Raw genomic sequence first — 27,527 nt, 5'->3', positions numbered from 1 at the left:
TCAGAGCTACCATTGAAAGCAATAGCTGAATTTGCAAGTATGGGTGTCCTGAAGGATGCAATTGTGTCCCGGCTTTCATTTCTGATGCTGAGAAGGTATTCCAAGGGAGAGATGGCTGACTACATAAACAGATCAGAAAGGCCAATTAGGATCTCCTTGTTGGCCAGCCACGCTCTGTCAGGCTACAGGAGATAGAATCGGTACTTCCTCCATTCACGAAAATACTCGGTACCAATGTGGACCTTGTGGGTTGGCGCCATTTCTCAATGCCAGTGCCAACTTAGCCATAACTTCTTAGAATCTCTCAGGGTCAATATTCTCTGGTTAATATCTTCACCATCGTCTTGGTCTTCGTAGCTCTCCAGGGTGAGCAGGATAGAGCCCTTGTCTCAAATGGCCCATCCTGGCTGAGAGGCTCAGGAGCTCCTGGAGGGCGGCCAAGGAGATGGGGTTTCCATAGAAACTGATGAAGCGGAGCCTGGAGCACTGGCTCAGGACAGGCAGGATGGCAAAGAGCTGGGCATCAGTCATGTCACAGAGTTCCATTGCCCGGGTCTCCAGGGTGCGGGCTAGGAACTGCAGCAGGTCCCTCAGGTCACAGGATGAAAGGCTAGACCCACAAACGTAAAACAAAATAGACATGAAGACTTAACTGTCTTCTATCTTAAACCCTTCAGAACTCGCACAGTTATTCCACTGCCCTGAGTACAAAAGACAGAAGGATAGCTCCTAGCCCAACTTTATGGCACCCACAAAGACTCTAGAAAATTCTATTTCTTTCTTTACTTTTTTTGTCTCAAATTTTTATTTTCAAACTGATGTACAGAGAGGTTACAGTTTCATACATTAGGCATTGGATACATTTCTTGTACTGTTTGTTACCTCATCCCTCAGTCCCCCTCCCCCTCCCCCTTTCCCTTCCCCCCCATGAGTTGTTCGGTTCATTTACAACAAACAGTTTTGCAAGTATTGCTTTTGTAGTTGTTTATATATATATTTTTACCCTATATACCACTGTTTACCAGTATACATGGTTTCCAATATACGCAGATAAGAAACAGAGATAGTGTAGGTACAACCACAGGAAGGGGATACAAGATGGCCATAAATAATAGAAGCTACAGTTACACATAGCATGTTGACAGTAGTTACAAAAGTGATATAACAATCATTTCCATAACATTAAGTTCATTTTACTCAGCATCATCTTTTGTGTTCATAAGGGTTTAGCTATTGGGCTCTTGTGATCCTCTGATGTGACTTGTCTAAACCTGTGCTAATTATTCCCTATAAGGGAGACCATAGAGTCCATGTTTCTTTGGGTCTGGCTCACTTCACTTAGTATAAGTTTTTCCAAGTCCTTCCATTTCCTTACAAATGGGGCAATGTCATTCTTTCTGATAGAGGCATAAAATTCCATTGTGTATATGGACCACATTTTCCTGATCCATTCGTCTACTGATGGGCATCAGGGTTGGTTCCAGATTCTAGCTATGACAAATTGTGCTGCGATGAACATTGTTGTGCTGGTGGCTTTAGTGTAATTTTGTTCATGGTATTTTGGATAGATACCCAAAGGTGGGGCTGCTAGATCATAGGGAGCTCTATGTTTAGCCTTCTAAGGAATCTCCATATGGCTCACCAGAGTGGCTCAACCAGTTTACATTCCCACCAACAATCCCCTCCAATAATTGTTATTGTTGGTTTTCTAGATATAGAACATTCTTACTGGGATGAGATGGAATCTCAATGTTGTTTTGATTTGCATTTCTTTTATGGCCAATGATATAGAGCACTTTTTAATATGTCTCCTGGCCATTCTCATTTCCTCATCAGAGAAGTCTCTTTTTAAGTCTTTAGCCCACTTGATGAGGGGGCTATTGGTTCTTTGAGGCTTTGTTTTGGAGGAATGTAATTTTTTTAGTTCTGCATATATTTTAGATATGAATCTTTTGTCTGTTGTATGGCCTGTAAAGATCTTCTCCCAATCTGTGGGCTTTCTGTTTATCTTGTGAGCTATGTCCTTTACACTGCAGAAGCTCTACAGTTTTATGCAGTCCCATTTGTAGAACTTTTCTTTGATTTTTAGCCTTTCAGGGTCTTTGTTAAGGAAGTTTTGTCCTGTGCCAAGGAGCCCAAGTGTTTCTCCTACTCCTTCCTTTAGTGTTTTCAGGGTATCTGTTTTGATTTTGAGGTTCTTGATCCATTTGAAATTGATTTTGGTGCAGGGTAATATATAAAGAGCTAGTTTTAGTTTGTTGCAAGTGTTGAACCAGTTTTGCCAGCACCATTTGTTAAAGAGGTTATCTTTCTTCCATCCTATTTTTTTAGCTCCTTTATCAAAGCTCAAGTAGGCATAGTTCTGTGGGTTCAATTCTGGGTCTTCAATTCTGTTCTATTGGTCTTCAGGTCTTTTCCAGTGCCAATACCAAGCTGTTTTTATTACTATAGCTTTCCTTAATTCTTCCTTAATTGCATTTTTCATGTTTTTAAAGTTCTCATCATAGAGGTCTTTCACTTCTTTGGTTAAGGTTATTCCTAGGTATTTTATGTTTTTTGAGGCTATTGCAAATGGAGTTGCTTTCCTGATTTCAGCCTCAGCGTTTGGGTCATTTGCATATAGAAATGCCCTTGATTTTTGAGGGTTTATTTTATATCCTGCAACTTTCCCAAAATTTTGGATCAGCTCTAGTAGCTTGGGAGTAGAGTCTATGGGGTTCTTTAGGTATAGGATCATGTCATCTGCGAAGAGAGAAAGTTTAACTTCATCTTTTTCTATTTGGATCCCCTTTATATTTTCTTTTTGACTAATTGCTCTGGCTCGGAATTCTAGTACTATGTTTAAGAGAAGGGGAGAAAGTAGACATCCTTGTCTTGCTCCTTATTTTAAAGGGCATGGCTTTAGTTTTTCACCATTTAGAGTTATGCTTGCTGTTGGTTTGTGATAAACTGCCTTGATTATATTCAGGAAGGTTCCCTGGAATCCTAGTTTTGACCTGGGCTTTTCTTGGATTGGAGTTCACTTATTGTCGTTTCTATTTCAATGCTGGACATGGGTCTTTTCAGAAGGTTTACATCTTCATGGTTAAGTTTGGGGATATCAGTTTTTTTCTAGGAAATAATCCATTACTTCCAAGTTCTCAAACTTGTTGTCATAAAGGTTTGCAAAATTATCCCTTATTGTGTTTTGAATTTTGGTTGTTTCCGTGGTGATTTTATCATTTTCATCTCTTTTCTTGTTTATTTGAGTGTGCTGCCTTTGTTTTTTGGTCAGATTTGCTAGGGGTCTATCTTGTTGACTTTTTCAAAGAACCAACTCTTTATTTTGTTGATTCTTTCGATTTTTTTGTCTCTAATTGATTTAATTCTGATTTGATTTAAATCATTTGCTTCCTTTCGATTGACTTGGGGTTTGGCTTATTGTTCTCTTTGAAGGATATTAAGGTGCCTCCTTAAATTATTGAGTTGCTGTTTCTCTAGTTTGTTGGTGTATGCACTCAGAGATATAAATTTTCCTGTGAGTACTGCCTTTGCTGTGTCCCAAAGGAGCTGGTACTTTGTGTCCTCATCTTGGTTGAGTTCCATAAACGTTTGAATTTCCATTTTAATTTCTTTCAAAGACCCACTGATGGTTCAGCACTGTGTTGTTTAGTCTCCATGAATTTTAGGATTTTCTGCAGTGGCTGATTGAGCTCTAATTTTATTCCATTGTGGTCTGAGAGAATGCAGGGAATGGTTTTGATACTTCTGAATTTGTACATATATTCTTTGTGCCCTAAGATGTGATGTATTTTGGAGAATGTTCCATATGCTACTGAGAAGAATGTATATTCTGTTGTTACTGGGTGGAATTTTCTGTAGATGTCGATTAAGTCAAGATGGTTTATGCTGTTGTTTAGTTCTGTGGTTTCTTTGTTCAGTTTTTGGCATGTTGATCTGTCCACAGGTGACAGTGGAGTGTTAAAGTCCCCAACTATCAATGTGTTTGGGTCTATGAATGTTTTTAGAGTCAGTAGTGTTTGTTTGATGAAGTTGGGTGTTCCTGTATTTAGGATGGTTATATCTTCCTGTAGGAGAGATCCCTTTATTAGTATGTAGTAACCATCTTTGTCTCTTCTTACCTTTTTTAATTTGAAGTCAATTTTGTCTGATACTAGGATTGCAACTCTGGCCTGCTTATGGGGGTCATTTGCTTGTTAGATTTGATTCCAGCCTTTCACTTTTAGAAGATGTTTACTTTTGCTGGATAGATGTGTCTCTTGGAGGCAGCAGAAAGATGGATCTTGATTTTTGATCCAACTTATGAGGCCATGTCATTTCATTGGAGAATTAAGACCATTAATGTTGAGAGTTAGGATTGAGAGGTGATCATTTGTTCCTTTCATTATCACTATCTTGTTAAAAGGTGTGTCGTCCCATTTCTTGATCTGATATTCTGGTTTACTATTTAGGGTTCATTCTCTGTCTGTATTGGGATCTTGATTATTTTCCCTGTATAGTACATCTTTGAGGATTTTCTGTAAAGCTGGTTTGGTGGAGATATATTGTTTCTGTTTTTCCTTACTGTGGATGACTTTTATTTGACCTTTGGCTATGAATGAGAATTTGACTGGGTACACCATTCTTGGTTGGTAGTTATTTTTTATTTAGGGTTTGGCATTTCTCATTCCAGGCTCTCCTTGCTTTCATGGTCTCTGCTGAGAAGTCTGGGGTAATTCTGATTGCTTTTCCTTTATATGTGATTGTTTTCTTCTCCCTAACAGCTTTAAGAATTCTTTCCTTGGACTCTATTGATCCTGTTTTGATCACAATGTGTTGGTGGGATGTTCTGTTCTGGTCTGGTCGGCTTGGGGTTCTAAATGCTTCTTGTATCTGTATAGGGTGATCTTTCTGGATATTTGGGAAGTTCTCCGCTAATATTCTGTTAAATACGTTTCCTATTCCATTAACTTCTTTCTCCAGGCTTTCCTCAATACCTATTATTCTTAAATTGGTTTTCCTGATTGTGTCTTGGAGCTCGAGCAGTGATCTCTTTTGTCGATTGCGTTAGTTTTGTATTGATTTTTGACCTTTCCTCATAGATTCTAGGGAATCTTCAGCTCCTGAGATTCAATCATCTGCTGCAGTTAGACAGGACTGTAGGCTATCTAGTTGATTTCGAATCTCTTTTCCTTCTGACTGGTCTTTCCTGATGATTTCTATGTCATTTCTTAGGTCCTGTAGGGACTTCTTTTCTTCATTAACTTCATTAATTTGGTTTTGAGTGCTGTCTCTCAAATCTTTTAGCTGGGTAGCTATCTTTTCATTTGACTCGAATTTCATTTATCTTTCTATTTGTCAAGAACATGAAGTCATCTATTACTTTATAGAAGACTTGCTGTATTGATTCAAGCTTTTCATTTATCATGTTTATCAGTAGACTTTGTAGAGCATTTTGAGGGTTCTCTTCTATATCTTTGGTTGACTGCCCTGCTTCCTGCTTGTTTTGAGTGGGAGATAAGACTCCATTGTTTGCCATCTGTCTTGTGTTTCTTCTGCCCATTTGGATTGGGAATGCCAATCTACAGGCACCTGTGAGCACCGTTTAAGACCCAAAGCAGACCTTACCATGCACTGTTGTGTAAATCTTAGAAGTTCACAATTATATACAGATACCTTGTATACCTGTATATAAAATTAGATTTGGTGTTTCTAAAGAATACAACTTCAATATAACAACGGATCCTGAGCCCTGTATTCAGTAATTACTTATTTACTGTTACAACCCTATGAGCAATTCTTGTTCTTATATTAAGTTCTTTTAGGACTGGCTTTCTCTATGAACCCCTGTGATTCACTCAGATTAAGCAGGGATACCCTCTATCCAATAACCAGGAGTCAATAGAATCTGGAGGTCCTGGAAGTAAGTCAGGAGGGTAAGTTACAGGTAGTAAAGAGAATAGAGTAAAATGTATGGGGTTGATGGTTTTAGTTTAGTTTCAGCGACGTGGAAATGTGGAGAAGAGTAGAGTCAGTGGAAAGAACAAGGTTAAAATGATAGACAAAGGAGTTAGCAGAAAAGAGTGGAGGTGTTATTCATAGGAAAGTAATTTTTAAAGAAAAGGAATGCAAAGAGAAAAATAAAGAAAAATACTGGAAACAGATGCACAAAACAAAAAAAAAATTACTTAAAAAATAAAAAGGAAAAAAAAATAGAAAAACGAACAACCAGAAAAAAAAATTGATAAAACCAACAGGTAAAAATGGAAAACAAAAAAATCAACGACTTTTCCAAAGTGAAAAAAAATATATATATGTACATATATTTTTTAAAAGTTTGAGAACAAAAAAAAATAATGGGGGCTGGGGATATAGCCTAGTGGCAAGAGTGCCTGCCTCATATACACGAGGCCCTAGGTTCGATTCCCCAGCACCACATATACAGAAAACGGCCAGAAGCGGCGCTGTGGCTCAAGTGGCAGAGTGCTAGCCTTGAGCGGGAAGAAGCCAGGGACAGTTCTCAGGCCCTGAGTCCAAGGCCCAGGACTGGCCAAAAAAAAAAAAAAAAAAAAATGGGTCTTCCTTGTTTGGGTGGGCTTTCTACAGTCCCTGGTTTCCTTGCGATGGTCTGCAGCCTATTTTCCTGATTGGCTGTTTTGACTTGCTTTCAGTTTGCAGGGGGTGGATCTGCTCTGACCCTCCTCCCCTGTTAGTGAAATCCAGAGTCTCTGTGGTTCACACAGCTTGCAGGTGGGCTTTGGGCATGCTCTGTAGATGGCGACGTGAGCATTCTCCGGAACCATGGCTCCTCCATCTGCTGAGGGGCCGCTGCCTTTAATGCCTGGCTTTGAATAGGCTGTGGACTCAGCAGGGCGGGGCACCTCTGGCCTGGTTCACCTGGCTGAGAGTTGCTTGCCTGGGGTTGGTTCCTTGTCCTGGGCCGAACGACCTCCTTGGCTGAGGTGGCTGTGGAATTCAGCTCTGTTTCAGGCTGGGAATTGGGCTTCCTCTGTGACAGGACCGTTTATCTGTCTCAGGCACTGTTTGATCCCCTGTCTGGTGTTTCCGTGCCGCCGGTAGCTGCTTGCCACTTTTGCTTTAAATTTAGAAATTCTGGCGGGGAGGGCGGGGCACCTCTGGCTATGCTGCGGCCCAGGAGGAGCATCCCGCCTGGGCAGTGGGCATTCTCTGGTCTACTGGCTCTCACTGGTCGGTCCCTCTATCAATCCTACATATCCGATCTAGAAAGATCTGAGATTCCACCCTGATTCAGGTTCTTATTTACCAGGTAACTTGAATGAACAACATCTTTTTCTATGTTTGAGTGATCATCAAATATAGTTTGTGAGCATTCACTAGTTTATCATCCTCTTAATTTCCTTTGGGTTCGTACCAGTGTTTCAAGTATCAAATACTTGCTTAGCCTTTTGCACAAGTGCAGTGCTCTATCGCATGGGCCACACCTCTAATTCTGGTAAGTTTGGGGTCTCCTTGGTCCTCTTGGTGGATGAGATGTGGGTCAGGTGTGCAGGGCTCTCTGAACCCCAGCATGACCAGGCACTGCCTTCAGACTGTAGGACTCTGCGGCTGTTACCTGATCCCTGGGCATCTTTATACCCCCCAGCCCTGCCCTCACAATTCCATCTCAACCAAAGAGCACTTTATGATGGGATTTCTGAGTCACACACAGAACACTGGATGAGGAATGAATTTTCAGTTAATGCAGATAGTGGTTGGAACTAAAATGTGATGTGATTAATGGTGTGACTCACACAGCCCAACTTCCCAAGTGTCTACCACTCGAGCCAAAACAAGAGCTCGGAGTTGTTCTTGAGTTTATTGGATATAAGTGTCTGGATATTGGCAGAGAAATGGAGAGTTCTTAGAGATCCAAATATTGTAAAAAACAAAAACAAAAAGAAAACCAAGGGCAAACAGCCCAGTGTATAGCATCAACCAAGTTATCTGTATTACTTTTGCCTTGTCCCTGCCTTCTTCCTTCCCTCTTTCCCTCTCTCCCTTCCACCTCTCTCCCTTTCTTCATTATTTAGGCTAAAGTGTAACTAGTACTCAGAACCTGGTTGTTCTCTCTTAGCTGTTTATGTCAAAGCTAGTAGTCTACCTATGACTTGAGCCACAACACTAATTATCCTTTGCTCCTTCCTTCCTTCCTTCTTTCCTTCCTTCCTTCCTTCCTTCCTTCCTTCCTTCCTTCCTTCCTTCCTTCCTTCCATCCTTGTTTCCTATCTTTCTACTTTTCTTTCTTTTGGTGGACCTGGGAAGACAAGTAAAAGTATCTATAAGATAAAAGATTAGTGCCTGAAGTCTCATGCCATTTTCTTCAAATCTCAACAACAACTGTGTTTTTTGTTTTTTGGTTTTTGTTTTTGGCCAGTCCTGGGCCTTGAACTCAGGGCCTGAGCACTGTCCCTGGCTTCTTCCCGCTCAAGGCTAGCACTCTGCCACTTGAGCCACAGCGACACTTCTGGCCGTTTTCTGTATATGTGGTGCTGGGGAATCGAACCTAGGGCCTCGTGTATCCGAGGCAGGCACTCTTGCCACTAGGCTATATCCCCAGCCCAACAACTGTGTTAATTTTGGAAGAGTCAGATCCCAAAATGGGTGGGAGATGAAGAAATAGTTCTCTTGTTGTCATGGGAGGTCCTTCCATATTTGATATTAATTCCCATCCCCACTATATTTTCTTCAAAAAGTGGATCTGGGTATTCCTGTCTTTCAAAATGTATCATTGATGGGTTTGTTTGAGTGTCTGTTTGTGTGGCAGTTCTGGGTCTTGAACTCAGGGCTCGGGTTCCCATGAGCTTTTGTGAGCAATGACAGCAGTCTGTGATGATAGGACTCTAAAACTGAGTCCTATCTTCACTTCTGGAGAGCAAAAAGAAAGAAAGAACAGACAAAGAGAAAAGAAGAAGGGGAGGAAGAAAAAAGGGAGGGAGGGGTAGATGGAGTGAGAAATGAAGGAAAGATGGAAAGAAGAAAGGCAGGCAGGAAGAAAAGAAAGAAGAAAGGTGTGAAGGACGTGAAGAAAGGAAGGAAAATATGCAGGCTGGTAAGCAGGTAGGGAATTAAATAGGTTGGAAAGAAAGGATGAAACTGCAGAAAAGAAGGAAAGGAATGAAAGAAGGAGAGAAGAAAGGAAGGGAAGAAAAGACAAAGGAGGGAAAAGAAAAGGAGAAGAAACAAAGATTGAAGGAAAAAGAAAAGGAAGAATGAAAAAGAAATGCAAGTGAGGTACGGAAGGATTGAAGGAAGAGAGATATAAAGAAAAAGGACACAGACAAGAATGTCTACTGGTCTCTGTGGATGCTAGGGAGCTGGGCTGGAGGCTGTCCTGGGATCCTTCCTGGCCCCAGGGCAGTGGAGCATCTTGGGAATTCCTGCAGAGATTGAGGGATAAGGGTGGGAATTGTTTTTGCCTGGGTGTGATTTACATTTCAAAGAATAGGAACCTCAGTTTGAATTAATCTGGAGAGTGTCTCCCTGTCTAGGTTTGCTGGGTGTGGCTCAATAATCCAAACCAACGCTGCCCCTTGATTGGTTGACGTGCACTCCTGAAGGTGAGGATAGAGGGTATACAGGGGCCCAGGGATCAGAGAACAGCAGCAGAGTCCCTGAGCCTGCAGTCAGTGCCTGGCCCTGCTGGGATTCAGAGAGCTCTGCACAGCGGACCCACATCTCATCCAGCAAGATGAGCAAGAGGACCCCACCCATGCTCCAGCGTCTCGCCATGCAGAGTCTGCTGAGCCACTTGGCCCTGGCCAGCTCTGCCCTAGATGATCTGCCAGTGCTGCTTTTCCCTTCGCTGTTTATGGTGGCCTCTGCTGGGGCCACAGAGAGGTGCTGAAGGCCATGGTGCAGGCCTGGCACTTCCCTTCCTTTCCCTTCTCCTGGGGGACCTGGAAGAGTCAGTAGACCCAGAAAACATCAAGGCTGTCATGGATGGGTTCAATTTGCTACTAAACACGAAGGAGTGCCCAAATCGGTGGAAATTACAACTGGTTGATGTGCCCGGTGAGTATGCATGCATTTGCACTCTGGTGTACCCTGCCATGGCTCACATCTCCTATCCAGGGTTCCTGCCTGGCGAGTTAAGAGCAAGTCCCTGGAGTGGGATGGCTGAAGAGCAATCCTTGATGATCGCAATTTACCTGAGCATCCAGGATCGCCCTAAGGGCCATCTCCAAGCCTCTGCTTCAGTGGGCCTGGGGGAGGAGAGAATGGGTCTGGTTGTGCCCAGGTTGCTGGAGATTCTGTCTTCTCCAGCTCAGAAACCCAGAAAGCTCTGCAAGTTGTGAATACGGACTCCATAGTGGAGCTGTTGGTGAGTAAATTGGGTTTTGGAGAAACCGTGCAAATCTTTCCTTCTTTCCTGATTCAGATGAAGAACATTCACATCCTGACTTTATGCAATATGTGTGCCCACTTCGACACTTCCAGCTCCCCAAATTCCTCGTATTCCTCCTCCCAACTGGGGACCCATCTGGGGCAGCTGCAGCGTCTCCAGGAGGTGCGTATGCAAGAAAACGTCTACCTTGATAGAAATCTACCCGCCATCTTCAGGAGCCTGCCACCTTTGAAGGACTTATCTCTGAGCTCATGTAACCTGCAGGAAGCTGACCTGAGGTTTCTGTCCCAGTGTCCCTGCACCAGGCAGCTCCAGCACTTGTAGCTGAGGAATTTGTCTATGAAAAGCTTCAGTCCCAAACCCCTGAGAGCCCTGTTGCAGCAAGTGTCCGGCACCCTGGAGACCCTGGTGCTGGAGAAATGTGAAATCACAGATGCTCAGGTCTCAGCCTTCCTACCAGCCCTGAGCCAGTGCTCTAAGCTCAGCTCCTTTAGTTTGTATGGAAACCACGTCTTCATGGACACCCCGCAGAGCCTCCTGGCTCTCATGGCTAGGTTGGGCCACTTGAATGAAAGCATCTTTTTTCCCCCTGTGGAGAGCTATGGACCCATAGGGAACATGGACCATGACAGTTTCAGGTTCTGGCTGGGTTGGTCCAGGATTTGGGAGCTGTGGGGACAACCCCTAATAAGATCCAGATCTGCCCAGGTTTCTGTCATTTGTGCAACTGTTTACTACTTCCTGGGGCCAGATGGTTCCTGGGTGCTCAGAGATGAGGAGTTCCATACCCATGAGGCTCTGGCTGGGTAATAGGCCCTCTCTCTGTGACATTTCTTCTCAGCATTAGAATGTCATCGTTTGTGCGTGTGTGTAAGAAGGAAGGCCTGTGAGCCTGATCTTTCCAGTTCAATTGTAGATCTGGAACCTCAGGATCTTTTGTGCCCTTTGGGGGTACAGGTGTCTGGTGCTGACCCCATCACAAGTCTAGAATGTATCCTCTGTGTAAAGAATTAGAACACAATCTTGTTTTTCAAATGTTTGTGATCAAACCTCCACATCCCGCAGCAGCCTACTGATGGCCTATAGTTCATTGTTTCCATCCACCATTTCATTTCAAAAAGAAAGACCACAAACAATAAATAGCAAAATGCCTTTTTTCAGAACTGCACATCATAAGTAATGTTCCTGCCTAGAATCTTAGCTACTCAAGAAATTAAAGATGTGAGGATCATGGTTCAAAATCAGCCAAGTTTTGAAAGTCTATGAGATTTTCATCTGAATTGAACCACTGCAAAACTAGAAGAGGAACTGTGGGTCAACATGCTAGAGCACTAGCCTTGAGCAAAAGAGCTTAGGGACAGCGCTGTAGCTCTGAATACAATCTGGGAACCACCAACAAATAAAGAAAGAAACAAAATTGTCATTCAGACTAAGGCTGCTTCTTCTCACCTGTAATTGTAACTACTCGGGAAGCTGATATCTGAGGATCACAGTTCCAGGCCAGCCTCAGAGAAACATCTGAGATTTTGATCTCCAATTAAACTGAAAACAACCCGGAAGTGGAGTTTCTGAGTCACATGGTAGAGGGCCACCCTTGAACTGAGAAAGCTGAGTAACAGTGCTTGGGCCATGATTCCATTTCAAAGTACTCTCCCGCAAAGAAACAAAAAAAGAAAAACAGGAGAACGTGGCTTATCATTGTTGTTATTTTCTATATATCAAGTGAAATTACATGCTTTATTGGTTTTGTCCTTATTTCCCCTGGTTTTAACCTTGTTGTCTGGGTAACTGATTTAAGTATCCTGAATATTTTGTATTCATCTAACTAAACTATAGAAGGGAAAGGGAAAACCAAAGTGGAGAGACAAAGGAGAAAAAGACAAACCAATGCAACAGCAATACCTACAAAACTATATGGTGAGAACCAACTGTACAATTTGTGGGCTGGGGATAGAAATGGGGAGGAGGGAGGTAAATATTAAAAAAACAATAAAGAAAAAAAGAATAAATAATCTGGCCTTCTTGGAGATGGAAATCCTTTATTGAATGAATAAAATAATTGAATTAACGAATTCCTGGATTGTGTTGTGTGAACATGATATATAGGAGCTAAACCTATGTTGGTAGAACACACGGATAAGAAAGTGGATTGAAGACTCCCATCCCATTAAGTGGATGATCAAGTTCAGAAGAACTTTAGTTTTCTCCTCTATAAAAGGATTCTAATAAGAAAAGCTGGGGCAGTGGGGGGGGGGTGTCAGAATTTCAAAATCAGGAGGCAGAGACATCCCATGAGAGCAACCGAATTCTTTCTGCGCCTCAGCCATACTGCCCAGGATGATGGAGGGACTTCCTGTAGAACTGAACTAAAGAGAAAGACTGCTGGAGGTCAGGCAGGCTCTGATCTCCCACTAGAGACACGAGTCTCATGGACTTTCATGCCTGGGCTGCCTTTGAATCCCGGTCCTCATATCTCACTTTCTGGTGTATAGGCAATGTTCGTTTAGTCACTTTGAATACACAGTATACTTATTTCCTTTAGTGGGACTCTTTATTCTGTGCCGAGGCCAGCCAGCAGCAAAAGGTAATCCTGATTGAGGGGATGAGGATTGAAGAAAAAGAAAAATACAAGACAAGAGAAAAAAGACAAAAGACAAAAGATGGGGTTCGGGAGGTCTGCAGCTCAAGATTGAGCTGCATTTTTGCCAGATCACCCCTCATTCCTGTGGATAGGCACACAGGCCCATCCTAGGTTTTTCCTGTCCTTTCCTATTGGTCTCTAATTGAGAAACCCATGCAATTTTTTTACAGTGATAATCCTTTACATTCAAATTTTTGACACTTAGCCCTGATTTTTTTAAATTAAAGAAATTTTTTTTTTAACAATAGTTCCTTTTTCAAACAATGCAATAATCCTTTAAAGCATTTGGTAACGCCCAAACTTGATGACCATGTGAATTTAAACTTAAACTCACTGAATTTTATATCATAGTCTTTAACATGTTTACAATTAAACATGCATACACATACACATTCAAAAGATCTTAAAGCATGCCATGTAAACATTGCCCGTACATCTTCCAGTGGCAAGAGGTATTTTTGCCAATCTTACTGCTGCAACACCCAAATTATAAGACAAAACTTTTTTTTTTTTTTGGCCAGTCCTGGGCTTTGGACTCAGGGCCTGAGCACTGTCCCTGGCTTCTTCCCGCTCAAGGCTAGCACTCTGCCACTTGAGCCACAGCGCCGCTTCTGGCCGTTTTCTGCATATGTGGTGCTGGGGAATCGAACCTAGGGCCTCGTGTATCCGAGGCAGGCACTCTTGCCACTAGGCTATATCCCCAGCCCCAAGACAAAACTTTTAACAAATGATTTTATCATTCTCCAGACACATTTTCCCAGGCTTGATAGATTTAACAAAGCAGTTTATCACACCAAATAATTTTCTGCTGAATAAGGCTGGGTGAGGGTCCCCCAGAGTTCTTTTTCCAGACACTCACACTCTGATTTTGAGCTGTCTCCTGTACATCTTTCCAATGAACTCAACATAAATCCAGGGAGCTATGGAGTCTGTCCCATTTCGTCCCTCGAAGTCAAGAGATACAGAAAACAGAGAACAATCCAGACCAGTCCTGTAACAATACAGGCAATTTTTCCTTTTCTGCAACACAATCTTTTCTCGTATCTGATTGCATTTACTTTTACTTTCTTTCCTAATTCACCACCAGACCTAGTCTCCTCAGTACTCAATCTCATTCTAGGCCCTTTTGCTTTCAATTTCACTTTCTCTTTTACATAAAAGTTCAATTAACCACACCATTCAGTTTACTCAGAACATTTTACATAAGTCAGACAAACATACAGAAGTGGCAAGAGTAAAAGCAGTTTTACAAATCTAGAGAAGCAGCACTGCTTAGAAAAGGAAGGGAGGGGTCTGGGGATATGGCCTAGTGGCAAGTGTTTTCGCCTCGTATACATGAAGCCCTGGGTTGGAGACCCCAGCACCACATACATAGAAAACGGCCAGAACTGGCGCTGTGGCTCAAGTAGTAGAGCGCTAGCCTTGAGCAAAAAGAAGCCAGGGACAGTGCTCAGGCCCTGAGTCCAAAGCCCGGGACTGGCCAAAAAACAAACAACAACAACAACAACAACAACAAACAATAACAAAAATAAAAGAAAAAGAAAAGAATAGGAAGGGAGGAGAATCCCGCTGTGGACCTAAGGAGAAAGAGGAGTCACTCCTGGAAATCTTCTGTTTGCCACGTTCTCCGTTCAGGCCCAATACCTAGGAGGAATTTCTCCTGCCAGTATGGAGGTGGTTAGACAACACTTACACACAGACCACATGCAAAGCAGTTGACATAAACCCAAATCGCAGCACAGTGCAAATTGTTCGAAGTGCAGGTAACAGGCTATGCACGGAACAGACTACACACAGATTTCTCCAAAAAAATGCCTGTATCCAAAAATGCCTGTACCGAGGAACAATTTACTGAAGTCACAGCGCGTGGCAAATTGTTCAAAAAGCTAACAGACTATGCATGGAGGAACACACTACACATGGATCCACAAAATTGTCTGTCTACAAAATGTCTGTACCGAGGAACAATTTACCCACATGGGGGTCTGGGGACGTCTCCCACATATCTTGTTGGCAGCCCTACAGCGCATCCACCAAGGCTCTTCTGCCAACCTCACACACACACATCCTGCAGGGCCACAGTACACATACACATTGGCAATGCCTCACTCAACTTACCATCCGGATTGTCAAGAACCCGTGATCAGGTGTCTAGGTGGGCTTAGGGGGGTATCCAGTATGAGCCTCCACAGAAATGCTGAAGTGTGGATCCCCCAAAAGACCACCAGAAACCAATGCAAGCAGCAAAAAGGGATTTTATATCTGGCTAGCTCAGTCCTCCACACATTCAGTAAACTGATGATGCTAAGAGGTCCTGAGCCTAGGGCTTCCAGCTGTTTTACATATTCTTTGGGGAAGGCGGGAATTAGCATACATCACAGCGAGGGGTGTGGGTTAGGGCTTAGAGTAAGGTCAGTCAGGTACAGAATGAGGTCTTAGTACAATATGGAGTTACTCTTCTCCTTCACTGTGGCTATACAGCCTTCCATAGAGCTGTGCACTCATCTCCAGCCTACTTGCATACTATGCAAATCTCTGCAATAAATATCTGTTCCCGGTAATCATGGCAATTTTGGATTTCCTGATAAAACCCTCAATGGTGGTTCACCCTTATTAAGCTTGGCCAAATTTTAAGGTGCAGCAAATTTTGGACTATCATGTAAAAAGGAAAAAAATCATGATAAAACCCTGATTCAAGTTGAAAGAGATGGGAAAAGGAGTTACAGAAAGGAAAAAATTTGTCAAAGTGAAGCATCTAGAAAATTAAACCAAGCCAGATGCAGGGGTTCTCGGTGCAGATTTGAGAGAGAGATTATGGGTACCAAGCAGGTCCTATCAGATTGCAGAACAAATTTCCCCACAACACCCAACACTACCTTCAGCTTCATTTTTGTCCTCAAGACCAGAGATAAAGGAAAATGAAATGATGTCAGGAAGGTCCCCAACACAACAACAAATGCCAGAATTTCCCAGTTGAGTCCTACTAACCTGAGAAAGGAATCTCTGCTCCTTTGCATTTTATGTCTATGTCAAGTGTAGTGCAGTCGACTTACCATATGGCTTTTTTGGTGCCCCAAATCTGTGTTGCTGAGGAGGGATAAGATACAGAGGGGTGTGGCACAGTTAGTTCTGGTTCAAAACACCCAGCTGACCAAACACAGGCAAAGGTGGTGGTCCCGGAGGGAAGGGGATCTTGCTATACTACATTAAAAAGATGCTGGGCATGAGTAGCTCACAGTTGTCTTCCTAGCTACTCAGGAAGGTAAGATCAAAGATCAAGTTCAAAGCCAGCCCAGGCAGAAACGTTCTACTCAGAAAAAGCTGGAAGTGGTGCTGCTGCTCTAGTGGTAGAGAGCTTTTTGGTGGGAGTTTATTGGACATGGATTCTCAGAGACTTTTCCTGCTGGGGCTGGATTTGAACTGTGGTCCTCAAATCTCAGTCGGCCACCTGATCATCAAGGATTTGATGAGTGACAGTGAGCCAAATGCTGATGTACTTTGTTTTCCTTCAAATATCTCTGAAACATCAGAAAACTGGAACAAAGTGCTTAGTAAAAGGGAAGAACAAAAATATATGAAATGAAATTCAAAATGACCTGTCTCTACCTACAACTTATGACTGTGACATTACTAGAAAAATGAGTAAAAGCAGCTTATTTATTGAAATGATTCCAACTATGTAAATTAATATCTAATGGAAAAAGAAACCAGCTTGAAAAGATATGTAAATTTCCTCTTAGGAAGGCTTAATTTGCCCAGGGTATTTTCTGTCCCTAAAGCCATGCACACAATTTATATCAGGCCGTATCAAGATGATGTAGCACTTGGGGAAAAAGATGCAGCCCAGAAGCCCTGTACTGGAGGCCAAGATGGAGAAGACCTCCACGGCCACCATGACCTTGCCCTTGGCACTGTGGTAAACAGGCAGGAAGGTGAACCACACACTGCAGAACACCAGCATGCTGAAGGTCAGGAACTTAGCTTCATTGAAGGTGTCAGGCAGGTTCCTGGCCAGGAAAGCCACAGTGAAGCTGGCCAGGGCCAGGGACCCTAGGTATCCCAAGACACAGTAGAAGGCAGTGAGGGAGCCCTTGTTACACAGGAGGATAAAGTGGCCATATTCAGAGTGTGTGTCTGTGTCAATAAAAGGAGGAGAGGTTCCCAGCCAGATCCCACATAGAGTCACCTGGATCAGGGTGCAGATGGGAATGATGAAGTTAGGAGCCCCTGACACCAGCAGCCACCTCATCCTTCTCCCTGGAGTAGTAACCTTGAAGGCCAGAACCACAGTTACAGTTTTGGCCAAAACAGCAGAAACAGCGACACTGAATGCAACTCCAAATGTGGTTTGCTGTAGAATGCAGGTGACTGTGTTGGGACGGCCAATGAAGAGCAAGGAACAGAGGAAACAGAAGATGAGGGAGAGGAGCAGGATGTAGCTGAGAGCCTGGTTATTCGCCTTGACAATGGGGGTGTTGTGATGTTTCACAAAGACCCCAAGAACAGCTGCTGTTAGTGTCGATAAAGCAAGAGCCATGCAGGCCAAGGCCATCCCCAAGGGCTCCCCATAAGCCAGGAAGCTTGCAGCTCTTAGGAGGCACTGGTTTCTCTGTGTGTTGGCATACTGGTGATCTGGACACTTCACACACTGCTCCATGTCTGGTGAGGAAGACAAAAAGCCATTAGTTCCTTTCCAGTGCTTAAAATGAAATTAGGATACCCCTACCTAGAAAAAAATTCTGACATATTGATAATTACTCGCATCAACTTCATATGACCAAGTATTATTAGACTTATTTAGTATTATTTTTATAATTTCATTATGTTCCTACACTTGGCTCTAAGTTCTAGTTGGAACTATTAATTTGCAATGAAAATCATTCCTTTTCTTCTCTGCCATTCCTAATGTCCTAACAATAATTTTATACATCTCTTCATTCTTCCATACTATTTTTCAGCCATTTTGGACACAACTCAATATCCTTATGTAAAATGCAGACTAAAAGATGTTGAATTTTTTTGTCTCTGTTTCTTATAGATAGGAGCACTGTGGTCCTTCCTTGTAATTGTGACATTTGCTTTTCCTACTCACCTGTAAAGCACTAGAGAACAGAGATTATAATTATTCTTTGAAGCTATACAGTCAGGCCATGCAGAAGATTTGAACCAAACAATAGCATTTCTCTGCTATGATAACAGTTCTGGACAACTAGGAAATAAAGATCTGTGTTTTCTGTATAATGTAAAAAAATTTTGCAAAATGTGGAGACCTCATTATTAACAGGATTTTGTATTCTATATGATAGAAAATATTCTAACATTACTCAGTATTTAAATAAACATACATACATTATACTAGAAAAAGTTAATCCTATATATAATTCAGAGCCCATGATTTTTTTTTCTTACAAGAAGCAGAATCATCCACGGTTGTAATTAAACTATTACATGAATGAAGGAAGACTTTGACTGCAATTCCAATACATGGCATTTGTAGTTCTTTTCATGGTTTGTGGGGCACTAGGAGAGAACCTTCATTTCTCCCTCTGGTGTGAACTTACCTGTCCCATTAGCCATCTCATTCTCTGAGCAAGGGGTACAATCAAAGCAACAGGCAGCCTTTCCCTCCTGAAGGGATTTCCTGAATCCAGGACCACAACTCTCACTGCAGACAGAAAGAACAGGCTGAGGAACATCAGATATGGTTAGAAACTGTTTAGGCTTTTCCTAACATTCCCAAAGCTTCCTTATTTGAACGACTAATTCACTGACTGGATTTATGTGTATTGATATACTACTCTAAGGAATCAAAGTCATTCAAATTCCGTAGAGTAGTATAACAATACACATAAATCCAGTCAGTGAATTGAATGCTGCTATGGATTCCACATCCTGTCACCACAATAGCTTTATGTGCAACCTCATTCAATGATTCCTCTTATGAAAGAGATCTAAGTAGTAGCTCAACTAATCATTAAATAAATTCACCAGAAAAGGGAACAAAATAACCCTTTCAAATACATAAAGCAATTCCTTTGGTACTTCATTGGTGTTAGAACCGCCTAAGAAACATGCAATTTGTATTTTATGACAATATTCAAAATTCACATTTAGAACAAACTGAACTTTTTCTTGGAGGGGGCTGAACTCAGTGTCCAAGAAATGTACTTGAGCAGTTTTGTTTTCAAGATAAATGATCGGCTGCTTGATCTACAGCTCTAGCTTATTTCTGAGGTGTTTTAGTGACATAGATTCTCACAGATTTTTTTTGCCTGGAGGGGCTCTAAAATGAGCTATAATCTGAGATCTGAGTATGTCAACCTCCCAAGTAGAGAGGATTAGAAGCATCAGCCAGCACCCAGGACCTCATATGTGGTGGTTAAATGAAGATAAGAGTCTCAGAGGTATTCCTGCTGGGCCTGAATTCAAACCATTACAGTCAGAACTGAATAGCTACTATTACAGGAGTCAGTGCTGGCATTCAGTCAGGTATACATTTGACTTACTTATATGCTCTTAAAATAATTACAATTAAATAACAACTCACCTCTTTAGTTTCTATGGACCACTCTACCAAATCTTCAGATAAAGATAGTTGATGATCATGTAGAGGAAATGGAGAAAACTGTCCTATTTTCACTTTAAGATCAAGACCTTGTGGAAAATTCCAAATGTTCACAATGTCATACTCTGCCTCCAATTTTCTTTTGTTATCTAAAATCATCTGTCTCCAGCAGGATTCTGAAATTGGGTGTTCTTCAGAAAAGGGTGCAACTACAAGAGACACATCATCTTATGTTGAACTATATCCAAGTGGTTAGAGAGAAAAGCTTAATTAATAAAAGCTCCAGAGAGGGTTGGGACTCTAGATTCAGACCCACTGCGTCAGTGACGAGCGTGAGCCCAGGCTTGAGTTTGCATTAAAGACTCTCATGTGATTACAAAAAAAAAAAAAGAAAAAAAGAAAAAAAGAAAAGAAATAGAAAATCTCCTGAGTGTCTTTAATCTCTGATTCAGAATTCAAAAAAACACAGACACCTGTCCAGAAGAAAGTCTTTGGAGAAATAAGAATAATTTTCCTGAAAGCTGGTCACACAGCAAAGTGCTAGAAGGCCTCTTTTCAAGAGAAAATATTTCATTTAAATAAGCATAAATGCAACAATTCTCAGGTGGCTAGAGTTTTCCAAAACAACTAATTCTACAGGTTTCAATAGTTTATAGCTTGAGCTTGTTCAAGTTTTAATACACAAAGGAGAATGAATCTAGATTACTCATGAAAAATAGAGATACTTGTGCTGAGCAGATCATCCTTAGAAACTCATAGGGAAAAGGTGATTATACTCTTTTCACAACATTGCCTATGTGTATGTGGAAGTTATTATTTACTAGAAGAAAGAATAGAAGCATATAATTGATTTCTTTCATGCTACTGGCCTGTTCTCCATAAGAGCACAGGAGCACATGTCTAGAAATCCTCAGAGACATTTATAGAAATTTAATTTCTTTAGGTTGGGGAACATAACTTGTTGTGCCAAGTCGCAAGATAACCACCAAGAAGACCACGGAGACTCAGACCTTCCAAAATGCAATAGCAAGGCAAGACTTTATTCAAGCAGGTCCGCGGCCCGAGGCTTGTCCTACCTAATGACACAGTGGAGGTTAGGAGGCAGCCTCGAGCTACGATTACACAGGGCTTATAAAGGCAAAAAACAAAGTTACAACAATCAGGTGTTCAAGCAAGCAAGATTGGGACACAGCTACAAATCTGATTGGCTCAGGGTTTGAGGCATTCTAGGGGTGGTCAGAGTTAAGCATTCCCAGCGGTTAGAGTTTCTAGACTGAATGGGCCCTAATGGGCTTATCCTGGGTCTGTTCACAGGGCTGGTTATCTCAGGTTCACGTGGTAAAGTGGGGTTCACGTGGTAAAGTGGGGTTCACGTGATAAAGTGGGGCCTGACTTCAAAGTCTGGCACTTTAAACAAAAATATTTAATTTCATGTGGTAATAAATTCCTCTAGGAATTGACTGTGCTTCTTGTGCGTGCCATTCGAAATAGTAGGCCTCACCTGTGCAGGGGAAGGCACTGTCTCTTTCCTGTTTTCTATTGTTTGTATTTCTGTTTGATGTAGCAGCATCTCATGGAGAGCCTGGGCCACAGCATACACAGCATTGTATATATTGTAACTTTCTCCAGACATAGTCATGTCAAAAATGTGCCCAGGCAACCAATCCAAGGAGGCATCACGAGGACAGTTCTGCATGTGACACAGTCAGACTCAAAATCTGAGCAATTGAAAGAGAGAAACCACAGCCGAGCAAGGAAAATGTCTTCTGGGTATTTGGAAAGGTTCACTGCCTTGACAAAATCTGTGAATCCAGAAACATCTGGGTGATGGTGTGAAAAGCGAGAGGGACATGGAATGAACCTCGCGTTAAAGATCTCCTCCTCATGGTAACTCCCACTGTGAGTTCAGGATACAAACTTTACCTTTTATTAAATACTGTTCAATAACATCCATGAAGTCAAGTGCATATTCCTTTACACCGTATATGATGAGGACATTTGCTGAAGATTTGTTAATCTGGTTATACAGTGCCATGCTTACAAATGATAGGCCATAGTTTGAGAGTGCCAGCTCAAAGGCTACACAAACTCTGTTCTTGTCCATCTCTTCTTTCAGTAGAGGGAAGAATCCACAAGCCATTCTCATCTAGAAAGGTTACCAGTCCCACCCAGTTCCATCTGAAGTAAACCAGTAAGGAGACCATGGCAGGTGGCTATTGATGTGTCCTTTGAGGCCATCTGATAGAGAGCAGGGAACTTCCTGTGGTCATTCAGGGCCTGATCAAAAGGCCCAATGGTGAGCTAAAGGGAATGAAAATTGGATGCTCCATGAATGAGAAGATTTCTATCCATCACAACCTCAGCCATGATGTATATTAAATAACCTGTCAAACTACGTGACAGGATTATCTTTTACTTATTGATATAATATTAAAAATTTTAATATTTGTGCAACATGTCAATTTGTTATTAAATTGTCTCTTTATCTTTGTCACACATCCAATAAATCCTCCTTTCTATTACACTCCCAGCCATATATTCCTAGCTCCGTGTTCCCATATGTATCTTGAATAGTACGTTGTATTTTCCCACCCATTTATTTCCTATTTATTTGTTGCTTTCCACATTTCCTTAACACCCACATCCTTCAGGGAATATATGCTATATTTGTCTGGTGTTCATTTGCATATTTTTGTTATTTGATTAGAGAGACTGGAGCATGGAAATTCACATTTATGTTTAACCGACTTTATAGGTTAATCATATATATTTATATACATATATAACTGATATGTGTTCTATCCTTATATCATATTTCATATTCATATGATAGATTTAACAGTTATATATGAGAAAATAATTGCCTCCTTTGTTTCCAGAGACTGCCTTACACGTTTCAACATAATGTCTTTCTCTTTCTGGTGCGAAGGTGTGTGTGTGTGTGTGTGTGTGTGTGTATGTGTGTGACTGTGCAGGATTATTTACTGTCAGAGCCCCATGCATTTTCTTGGATTTTTCCTCAAGACTTGAACCACACGTTACTTTCTGGTGTTTGTAGGTAAATAGATACATGTTTTGTATGTAGTTAGGGTTACAAGTGTGAGACACCAACACCCAGCTCAGCATACACTTTAAAGTCATTTTCCATTTCCTGAATTAAAAAAAATTATTGATAATTGTTAAAACTCCAAATAGTCACTTTTTATGCTTTAAATTTTTAGTCCTTTTCCAAACTATGACAGCATAGATAGCCCATTTTCCTGAATACTTATTCTTTGATATCACAAAATGTGATAGAATCATGAATGCAGTCACTAATTCTCATTCTCTTCTAAACACCTGAAATGATACCAAAATAGACACTCCTCCCAACCTCACCTGTGGAAACCTGTAGAGGTCCAGCAATGGGCCTATCTGGGCAGATGATACTCCTGATGGTCCTGTAAGCGCTCCTATAGACTTGCTGCCATGTATACACGAATAGTTAGGAACCGTGTAGTTCCCAAATAAGCAAATGAAGGGATTTTTAAATGCTGTTGGCAATCCATCTTCAACATTACAGATATCAAATCCCAGAGTCATGTTATGTAAAAGAGCAGGAGTTTTGTTGATCTCTTCCATAGCAAAAGTTAAGGCCAAAACAAACTGATAGTTCTTGAAGGTAAGCCTGTGTAATTAGCATAGAAATTTCAGAGTAGTTGAAACATTATTTTGATGGACTGAATCCTTGCTTTTCTGCTAAAGAATATGTTAAAACATCACCCATAATGGAGATGGAATGTATATATAGTGTCTAGTGCTTGCATATAAGATTAGATTAGGATATGCAGGTAATTTGTTATGAATGAGATTCAGAAAGTTAGTTATGCCAAGAATAAGAGTTTATTTGTTCTCTGCTACTTCATGCACCACAGTGAAAACCTCTTGCATACTACAGATGGAATAGGCTATTATGAGACACCAAATATCATTTTTTGCTCAGCAGAGCATGTATTTTTTATTAATTTTGTGATTTACTTTTCATTATTATTCTAGAGGTGATATAAAGAGGGATTACAGTTACATAGGTCACGTAATGAATGAAGAGTACATTCTTTTTTGAACCATGTCTCTCCTTTTGTCGTTTTCTCCTGGTATTTTCCTTTTGTCCCTACCCACAAGATATACACTTCATTTTCCATCTACTGTCTAGTGGGCACCACTATTGTACTTGTTCACCTTTCTTCAACCTTTTATGTATACTGAATTATCCACTCAAATACAAACAGGACAAAAGGAAAAGAAAACAAAAACAGCAACAATGGAAACGGAAAATGTCTCCTTTCCTTGGAGTTCCTTTCATAGAGTATTTTTTTCTATGACCATCTGCACATAGCTAGTAATGATTTGTCAACCACTCCTATGCCTCTACTCTTTTGGCCTCAGCGTGTGAATGCCTATATTCCTATAAAATTATCAGAGACACCAAATATTCTGTTGTGTTCTTTTTTTTTTTTTTTTTTTTGGCCAGTCCTGGGCCTTGGACTCAGGGCCTGAGCACTGTCCCTGGCTTCTTCCCGCTCAAGGCTAGCACTCTGCCACTTGAGCCACAGCGCCGCTTCTGCCCGTTTTCTGTATATGTGGTGCTGGGGAATCGAACCTCGGGCCTCGTGTATCCGAGGCAGGCACTCTTGCCACTAGGCTATATCCCCAGCCCTGTTGTGTTTTTCTTGGAGTAACCACCTGCACCTGCGGCAGGGCCAGGCCAACTACAAAATCCTCAGCTGAAGAGCATTTTTTTTAGAAGCAAAGTGGCATTTAAGATTCCATAGCAATCTCTGCTCACAGACCCAACATATTGAACAGCTTCCTGTGGCATCAACCAGGACAAAAGGCCTCAGGGAATTTTATTTTCCCTTATCTAACAAAACAAAAGGGATGCATCCAACTCTGAGGACCTAGTCTTGGAGACCGGAGCCTCCAACATGGGGAATGAGGAGAGAATTGTAAGTAAGCTTTATATTGAAATGCCAGTTGTAAGGGCACCATTGTAAAATGGAATGATTACTACTCTCTTACTAATTTATTTAGAGTGAGAATCTGAAAAGCAAAAATACAGTGAAATAAAAATGACCAAATTAACTTTCTATTTAAAATGTCTGTGAGTATAAAGGTGTGTGTGTGTAAGCACATACATTCTTATGAAATTAAAAACATGTTGTTTTCAGAATTAAACAATAGAAAAGGATGGAAATCCAAATGATAGGATAAAGTGATTAAAAAGAAGTGTTTGTATATGTGAAATTTCATAATGGAAGCCTATCCTGTAAGTTATGTCCTCTCAGGGTGAGAAAATAGTGTACTTGAAGAAAATCTAATTGAACGTACACATATGGAGGACATGTTGATAAAGTTTTGTGAAAAGTTGACATCAGTATTACACAAAGCAAATAATACCATTTGGGGGGTTTAGTTCTGCTGATAAACAGGATAGGAGGCCAGGGGAGAGGAAACAGAACATTCATCTAGTGTGCACCTAGAGTTCCCTTAGTGATTTAAAATCCTGAGAACAAAACAGTGCATGGAAATAAGATGTTACTTACGGCTTGTCTTCATATTTGGAAGCACCGCTGTTACTGAGATCTGATCCCAAAGTGTAGAGAGGGAAAAACGCAACAATCATCACATCACCATCCATGTGTGCTCGCTGCTTCATGGTGGAAAAGCAGCTAGTGCCAGCCAAGGAATTGACAGGGAGGGGAAACTGGAGAAAAAAGAGTATGAAAATCAAAGGGCACATCCCTTAAGTATCTGCCTAGCTGAAATTCTGGCTGGAAGCGAGAACCACATTGTCCGGTCATATATCTTTGTCATATATCTTTGTACAGGTGCACATGTGTCTTTTTATTGATTGAGAGATACACTGTTGTCCATCTTTCCTTGTAGCCTCTTGTGAATCCACAGGGACAATGTGGAAAACCATTCTCTGAGGCTCTGCATCTGAGGCCTTGCATCCAGGAGAAAAATATTATTCTGAAAATGTGTTTTGCCATTCTCCTTCTTCATCTCAGGTGCTGTGATTTCTCTCAGAACACAGATAGTGAGGCCCCAGGGATGAAGTTATTTTTAATATATATGGTTTGACATCTTTGTCTAGAAACTTTTTGTATGAAAGCCATTTGGAGTGAAGCAACTGGATTGCATCAGAGACTGCACGGAAATGGCCAGAAAACAATCTACGTCAGTGAACTATCAAAGTTCTTATTGCATTGTATCCACAGGGTCCGTTCACCCACCCAGTGTCCATTACAGCCACCAGGTATTACTGGTGGATTCAAGCAGGATTCAATAAGAATTCCACGTGCACAGCGCGCCACAAATGCACCCATTTACTAAAGTCTAAGGAAGCAGCAAAGCCGCCAAAACCTGCAATTTCACTTCAAAAATTCATGGTCCACGCCAAAATTGAGTTGCACATTTTCATTCTGCTCTTTTATCTTCGAATATGTCATGTTTACTGAACTTTCTAACATAGATCAAGCTATTCCCCTGATTTACTTGTCTAAAACATGTAGTGAATAATGAAATTCCTCTTTATCATAGGCTCAATCCATATTGAAACCAAGCCTATGTTTTCTGCTTGTTAAAATCTATTAGGCCAATGGGCTGGGGATATAGCCTAGTGGCAAGAGTGCCTGCCTGGGATACACGAGGCCCTAGGTTCGATTCCCCAGCACCACATATACAGAAAACGGGCAGAAGCGGCGCTGTGGCTCAAGTGGCGGAGTGCTAGCCTTGAGCGGGAAGAAGCCAGGGACAGTGCTCAGGCCCGGAGTCCAAGGCCCAGGACTGGCCAAAAAAAAAAAATCTATTAGACCAAAATTCCATGCAGACATTAGTGACCCTGGAGAAGACAGCTACCTGAGGGCAGTGAACACACTCTGCATCCCTGCAGTGTTAGGTGTGTATTATGGTACACTTGTCTGTTGACATGCAGTGCCTATCACAAAATACTTATCACAGTATACAGAAAGGACTTGGCATTATAAGAAATTTAAAAATGAAGGTGGAGAGTATGGCTATGCCTTTAAGACCTGGGATGGCTGGCTGCTTTCCAACTCCCATCTCTTTCCAGGTTCTACTGGAAGAGATGCCAAACCTGCCCCACCCTCTCATCTGCGAGCACATGTCTCCTAATGGCGCAGGAGACCCCAGAGTCCCGGTCCTTAGGCGGGCTGTGGTCTTTGCCCATAGAGGAAGTGTAGTAACATCAGCGTGATGGGCAGTTCATTAGCCAATCGTTAATACCCAGTTAGTGCCTCTTTTTCCTGCAGCCATTACTGTTATATAAACCCCTCCCCTGAATAAAACCCTTTAGAAGCTGGCAGACCATCGGGCGGCTCCCCCAAAATCTCCATGTTAAGTGTCTTCCCTTAAATGTAATGGGGGCTGGGGACACGTGGCGATTTCAGCAGCCCTATCCCAGCTCAGTTAAGCCCGACTGGGACACTCCCTGCTCTCCCGCCGGCCAGAGCGGCACACAGAGCCGAGTGTCCCCAACAATTAGAGGCTTGCATCTCCCCAGGGGGGACGTGGAGGCATAGCCCAACAGAAGGAGAAAAAAAACCTTTCTAATGAGGTTGATAGTGATCTATTATACCTGACTATTCATTACATTATACAGCATTTTATCACTGAATTTATAGATTCTTGGTAGCATATAGAGAGGTGTCCTTGAGATGTGAACATGTATGCATGCAATGAGCCTGAGCCTCACAAGGTAATAGTTGTGAATAATATCACAAATATATGTCTTGTGGAACACATACAGATTTCCCTAATGTGTCCATGAAATTAAATTCCTGTGATTTCTGTGTAAGTGCTCTTTTTCTTCATTCTTGGCAGCGTTTGTTATTAGTCTTCTTGAGGATAGATTCTGTTACTGGAGTAAGATAAAATTCAGTGTCATTTGGCTTTGCATTTTCTTTCTGCCTAAG

At 41.7% G+C, this 27,527-nt stretch overlaps 1 protein-coding gene across 1 annotated transcript in view; it reads right to left on the bottom strand.

Moving 5' to 3' along the window:
* Positions 1 to 333: 333 nt before the first annotated feature.
* Positions 334 to 27,527, bottom strand: part of LOC125345197 (PRAME family member 12-like) — a 41,210-nt gene continuing 14,016 nt past the window's right edge. Inside the window, exon 3 of the mRNA XM_048337412.1 lies at positions 334 to 610. Coding sequence (XP_048193369.1) covers positions 334 to 610 — 277 coding nt within the window. The remainder of the gene's footprint in view (positions 611 to 27,527) is intronic.

The sequence above is a fragment of the Perognathus longimembris genome, unplaced genomic scaffold (genome assembly GCF_023159225.1).
Source record: "Perognathus longimembris pacificus isolate PPM17 unplaced genomic scaffold, ASM2315922v1 HiC_scaffold_5388, whole genome shotgun sequence".
NCBI lineage: Eukaryota > Metazoa > Chordata > Mammalia > Rodentia > Heteromyidae > Perognathus > Perognathus longimembris.
The sequence above is the reverse complement of the archived record's forward strand: the minus strand, read 5'-3'. Positions and strand labels throughout refer to the sequence as shown.